At 53.8% G+C, this 6,594-nt stretch overlaps 1 protein-coding gene across 1 annotated transcript; it reads left to right on the top strand.

The window, feature by feature from the left end:
• Positions 1-543: 543 nt before the first annotated feature.
• Positions 544-6,235, top strand: LOC311377466 (CWF19-like protein 2). The gene is made up of 4 exons (XM_084491352.1): positions 544-740; positions 1,316-1,396; positions 4,549-4,650; positions 5,873-6,235. Exons 1-4 carry the CDS (start codon positions 642-644, stop codon positions 6,011-6,013), a joined length of 423 nt encoding a protein of 140 aa, XP_084347478.1. The 5' UTR covers positions 544-641; the 3' UTR covers positions 6,014-6,235.
• The last annotated feature ends 359 nt before the right edge of the window (positions 6,236-6,594 follow it).

Below are 6,594 nucleotides of genomic sequence, written 5' to 3'. Positions count from 1 at the left end.
GGTCTCCTCTGTCCTCACTGGTCTCCTCTGTCCTCACTGCTGTCTCCTCTGTCCTCACTGGTCTCCTCTGTCCTCACTGGTCTCCTCTGTCCTCACTGGTCTCCTCTGTCCTCACTGGTCTCCTCTGTCCTCACTGCTGTCTCCTCTGTCCTCACTGGTCTCCTCTGTCCTCACTGCTGTCTCCTCTGTCCCTCACTGGTCTCCTCTGTCCTCACTGGTCTCCTCTGTCCTCACTGGTCTCCTCTGTCCTCACTGCTGTCTCCTCTGTCCTCACTGGTCTCCTCTGTCCTCACTGGTCTCCTCTGTCCTCACTGCTGTCTCCTCTGTCCTCACTGGTCTCCTCTGTCCTCACTGGTCTCCTCTGTCCTCACTGGTCTCCTCTGTCCTCACTGGTCTCCTCTGTCCTCACTGCTGTCTCCTCTGTCCTCACTGCTGTCTCCTCTGTCCTCACTGGTCTCCTCTGTCCTCACTGGTCTCCTCTGTCCTCACTGGTCTCCTCTGTCCTCACTGGTCTCCTCTGTCCTCACTGGTCTCCTCTGTCCTCACTGGTCTCCTCTGTCCTCACTGGTCTCCTGTGTCCTCAGCTGTTCCGCCGCTCCTTGGTGCGTGTGTTCGAGTCCCAGGACCAGGACTGCGTCTTCATGGAGACGCACATGAACCCCCGCAGGCGGCAGCACATGGTGCTGGAGTGTGTCCCCCTCCCCAGAGAGCTGGGGGACATGGCCCCCATCTACTACAAGGTGTGTCTGTCTGTCTGTCTGTCTGTCTGTCTGTCTGTCTGTCTGTCTGTCTGTCTGTCTGTCTGTCTGTCTGTGTACCTCTGGGCCACGTGGCTCCTATCTACTACAAGGTGTGTGTGTGTGTGTGTGTGTGTGTGTGTGTGTACCTCTGGGCCACATGGCCCCCATCTACTACAAGGTGTGTGTGTGTGTGTGTGTGTGTGTGTGTGTGTGTGTGTGTGTGTGTGTGTGTGTGTGTGTGTGTGTGTGTGTGTGTGTGTGTGTGTGTGTGTGTGTGTGTGTGTGTGTGTGTGTGTGTGTACCTCTGGGCCACGTGGCTCCTATCTACTACAAGGTGTGTGTGTGTGTGTGTGTGTGTGTGTGTGTGTGTGTGTGTGTGTGTGTACCTCTGGGCCACGTGTCTCCTATCTACTACAAGGTGTGTGTTAGAGGAGCGTGGCTCCTCTAACACACACCTTGTAGTAGATAGGAGACACCTTAGATAGGAGATAGGAGACACCTTATAGTGTGTGTCAGCGAGGCGGTCCAGCGGTCGTGACTGAGTCCTGCGTCTGGTCCGTGTGTGTTTCTTCCAGAAAGCCATCATGGACTGTGACGAGGAGTGGGCCATGAACAAGAAGGTGGTCAGCCTCTCGTCCAAGGACATCCGGCAGGCGGTACGTGAAGCGTCTGGGCCCTCGATTAGTTTATTGTGATGATTATTGATTATGATGTGATTATTGTTTATTGAGAGTATCAGCTCAGGCCTGGACAGCCAGCTGGTGTTCCTGGGGTCTGAGACCATGTGACGTATTACACAGTCCTTATTCAACCAGACTGAGCATGGGCACGGACAAAAAACACTTCCAGGACAACAATAAAACTGACAACCAAATATTGAAAAGTGTATCAGACAGCACAGGTGTGTTGAGAGAGACCACAGACCTGTCCTCCAACCGCTTCCTGTTGGTTCCTTCTCACTGTGTCATGTGATGTGAGACGATACACGTGGTTCTGAGGGGGCGTTAACCTCCAGGTCCCCAGGGGCCCTCCAGGTCCCCAGGGGCCTCTATACGGTGGTGTTAACGTTGGTCCCCAGGGCCTCTATACGGTGGTGTTAACGTTGGTCCCCAGGGGCCTCTATACGGTGGTGTTAACGTTGGTCCCCAGGGGCCTCTATACGGTGGTGTTAACGTTGGTCCCCAGGGGCCTCTATACAGTGGTGTTAACGTTGGTCCCCAGGGGCCTCTATACGGTGGTGTTAACGTTGGTCCCCAGGGGCCTCTATACGGTGGAGTTAACGTTGGTCCCCAGGGGCCTCTATACGGTGGCGTTAACCTCCAGGTCCCCAGGGGCCTCTATACGGTGGTGTTAACGTTGGTCCCCAGGGGCCTCTATACGGTGGTGTTAACGTTGGTCCCCAGGGGCCTCTATACGGTGGTGTTAACGTTGGTCCCCAGGGGCCTCTATACGGTGGTGTTAACGTTGGTCCCCAGGGGCCTCTATACGGTGGTGTTAACGTTGGTCCCCAGGGGCCTCTATACGGTGGTGTTAACCTCCAGGTCCCCAGGGGCCTCTATACGGTGGTGTTAACGTTGGTCCCCAGGGGCCTCTATACGGTGGTGTTAACGTTGGTCCCCAGGGGCCTCTATACGGTGGTGTTAACGTTGGTCCCCAGGGGCCTCTATACGGTGGTGTTAACGTTGGTCCCCAGGGGCCTCTATACGGTGGTGTTAACGTTGGTCTCCAGGGGCCTCTATACGGTGGTGTTAACGTTGGTCCCCAGGGGCCTCTATACGGTGGTGTTAACGTTGGTCCCCAGGGGCCTCTATACGGTGGTGTTAACGTTGGTCTCCAGGGGCCTCTATACGGTGGTGTTAACGTTGGTCCCCAGGGGCCTCTATACGGTGGTGTTAACGTTGGTCCCCAGGGGCCTCTATACGGTGGTGTTAACGTTGGTCCCCAGGGGCCTCTATACGGTGGTGTTAACGTTGGTCCCCAGGGGCCTCTATACGGTGGTGTTAACGTTGGTCCCCAGGGGCCTCTATACGGTGGTGTTAACGTTGGTCCCCAGGGGCCTCTATACGGTGGTGTTAACCTTCAGGTCCCCAGGGGCCTCTATACGGTGGTGTTAACGTTGGTCCCCAGGGGCCTCTATACGGTGGTGTTAACGTTGGTCCCCAGGGGCCTCTATACGGTGGTGTTAACGTTGGTCCCCAGGGGCCTCTATACGGTGGTGTTAACGTTGGTCCCCAGGGGCCTCTATACGGTGGTGTTAACGTTGGTCCCCAGGGGCCTCTATACGGTGGTGTTAACGTTGGTCTCCAGGGGCCTCTATACGGTGGTGTTAACGTTGGTCCCCAGGGGCCTCTATACGGTGGTGTTAACGTTGGTCCCCAGGGGCCTCTATACGGTGGTGTTAACGTTGGTCTCCAGGGGCCTCTATACGGTGGTGTTAACGTTGGTCCCCAGGGGCCTCTATACGGTGGTGTTAACGTTGGTCCCCAGGGGCCTCTATACGGTGGTGTTAACGTTGGTCCCCAGGGGCCTCTATACGGTGGTGTTAACGTTGGTCCCCAGGGGCCTCTATACGGTGGTGTTAACGTTGGTCCCCAGGGGCCTCTATACGGTGGTGTTAACGTTGGTCCCCAGGGGCCTCTATACGGTGGTGTTAACGTTGGTCCCCAGGGGCCTCTATACGGTGGTGTTAACGTTGGTCCCCAGGGGCCTCTATACGGTGGTGTTAACGTTGGTCCCCAGGGGCCTCTATACGGTGGTGTTAACGTTGGTCCCCAGGGGCCTCTATACGGTGGTGTTAACGTTGGTCCCCAGGGGCCTCTATACGGTGGTGTTAACGTTGGTCCCCAGGGGCCTCTATACGGTGGTGTTAACGTTGGTCCCCAGGGGCCTCTATACGGTGGTGTTAACGTTGGTCCCCAGGGGCCTCTATACGGTGTTAACGTTGGTCCCCAGGGGCCTCTATACGGTGGTGTTAACGTTGGTCCCCAGGGGCCTCTATACGGTGGTGTTAACGTTGGTCTCCAGGGGCCTCTATACGGTGGTGTTAACGTTGGTCCCCAGGGGCCTCTATACGGTGGTGTTAACGTTGGTCCCCAGGGGCCTCTATACGGTGGTGTTAACGTTGGTCCCCAGGGGCCTCTATACGGTGGTGTTAACGTTGGTCCCCAGGGGCCTCTATACGGTGGTGTTAACGTTGGTCCCCAGGGGCCTCTATACGGTGGTGTTAACGTTGGTCCCCAGGGGCCTCTATACGGTGGTGTTAACGTTGGTCCCCAGGGGCCTCTATACGGTGGTGTTAACGTTGGTCCCCAGGGGCCTCTATACGGTGGTGTTAACGTTGGTCCCCAGGGGCCTCTATACGGTGGTGTTAACGTTGGTCCCCAGGGGCCTCTATACGGTGGTGTTAACGTTGGTCCCCAGGGGCCTCTATACGGTGGTGTTAACCTTCAGGTCCCCAGGGGCCTCTATACGGTGGTGTTAACGTTGGTCCCCAGGGGCCTCTATACGGTGGTGTTAACGTTGGTCCCCAGGGGCCTCTATACGGTGGTGTTAACGTTGGTCCCCAGGGGCCTCTATACGGTGGTGTTAACGTTGCTCTTGGTCTCCAGGTTCCCAGGGGCCTCTATACGGTGGTGTTAACGTTGCTCTTGGTCTCCAGGTTCCCAGGGGCCTCTATACGGTGGTGTTAACGTTGCTCTTGGTCTCCAGGTTCCCAGGGGCCTCTATACGGTGGTGTTAACGTTGCTCTTGGTCTCCAGGTCCCCAGGGGCCTCTATACGGTGGTGTTAACGTTGCTCTTGGTCTCCAGGTTCCCAGGGGCCTCCCCTACTTCGCGGTGGACTTCGGGCTGCAGGGCGGCTTCGCTCACGTCATCGAGAACGAGCAGAAGTTCCCTCACTACTTTGGCAAGGTCAGTAACGGACAAACACATGAGTTAAACATGGAGTTAAAGGTCAGTAACGGACAAACACATGAGTTAAACACAGAGTTAAAGGTCAGTAACGGACAAACACATGAGTTAAACACAGAGTTAAAGGTCAGTAACGGACAAACACATGAGTTAAACACAGAGTTAAAGGTCAGTAACGGACAAACACATGAGTTAAACACAGAGTTAAAGGTCAGTAACGGACAAACACATGAGTTAAACAGAGTTAAAGGTCAGTAACACACAAGTTAAACATGGAGTTAAAGGTCAGTAACACACAAGTTAAACATGGAGTTAAAGGTCAGTAACACATGAGTTAAACATGTTGTTAACCATGAGTTAAAGGTCAGTAACACAAGTTAAACATGGAGTTAAAGGTCAGTAACGGACAAACACATGAGTTAAACATGGAGTTAAAGGTCAGTAACACACATGAGTTAAACATGTTGTTAACCATGAGTTAAAGGTCAGTAACACATGAGTTAAACATGGAGTTATCACGTTTCAGTCTGTCTTTGATAGCTGTAGATTACGTCTATTGAGCCCCCCCACTGTGTCAAAAGCATATGGATGTAACCAACATGAGTAGAAGATACGTGATATGTTGAATTATGGAAACTTGAGTATTTGTAAACAGCAAGCAAATCAGATTTTTGTCTGGTAGCAGAGTGCAGAGACTCCTTCAGTGTGGGTGAAATGACTGAATGAATAAAGGCGATCCGATCATGTTTAGATCCACACCGCGGGGGTCTCTGAGTGAGACGGGCTCATCTGGGGGGACGGGAAGTTCACTTTCTTTCGCTTCGGATTTGTTTCAACCAATCATGTTACCGGGGGCGGGGGTCTGTAAGCACGGCGTTGGCTGTTGGCGGTGATCACAAACGTTACAAAAGGCTCTGCAGAGGACCGGCCGTGGTGTGAATCCACGTGTACCGCGGTGGACCTCCCCTTCAGTCGACCAGCCCTGCCTCGTCTCACTCTACCATAGATACAGAACGTAGGAGTAGGATCGGAGATGATCAACGTGTCGATGCTTCTACTGGCTCTGCGTTCTTCTGCCTGAGCCGTGCTTTCCTAAACAGTGTCTCTCCCCCCCTCCCTCTCTCTCCCCCCTCCCCCTCTCTCCCCCCCTCCCCCTCCCCCTCTCTCTCCCCTCCTCCCCCTCTCCCCCCCTCCCCCCCTCCCCCTTCCTCCCCCGACCCAGGAGGTGGTGGGAGGCATGATGGACCTGGAGCCACGCCGCTGGCGTAAACCAATCAGGGAGAACTTTGACGACCAGAGGAAGAAAGTCCTGCAGTTCGCTCAGTGGTGGAAACCGTACGACTGTACCAAGAGTGATGGCTGAACACACACACACACACACACACACACACACACACACACACACACACACACACACACACACACACACACACACACACACACACACACACACACACACACACACACACACACACACACACACACAAGCCAATAGACATACACATTCAGTTATTTTTAAAATGTTTGTGAATGGGATGAAAGTTTTTTTAACATGCTAGAAATTTTAAATAAAAGGATCTTGATCAACGTGTTGGATTCCGTACTATGCAGGAGGAGTATGTTTAGAATAAACACTATTAGTATTGTCTTTAAGGTGGATAATGTAGGAGCAGAGTATTTCACTTCAGAGCTGTGATGTCATTCAAACGTGCGACGCATAGCAATGCGTATTTCTAACCAGAAGTGGATTGATTTTAATAAGTGGGTTATCTCCGTGATCCGTCTCTGCTTTGGATTAATCAGCATTGAGTTGGTGCGTGTGCAGCGCTGCGTGGGGGCTGGTGGCGGCACATGAACGGCGGGCTGGTCTGGTGTCAGAAGCCCCGGCAGCTTCCTCTAAACGTTACTCTGACCCGTCAGCTGTCACTGAGACTCTCTCCCATG

Source organism: Micromesistius poutassou (genome assembly GCF_964030765.1).
Source record: "Micromesistius poutassou genome assembly, contig: SCAFFOLD_1610, whole genome shotgun sequence".
Lineage (NCBI taxonomy): Eukaryota > Metazoa > Chordata > Actinopteri > Gadiformes > Gadidae > Micromesistius > Micromesistius poutassou.
The sequence above is the reverse complement of the archived record's forward strand: the minus strand, read 5'-3'. Positions and strand labels throughout refer to the sequence as shown.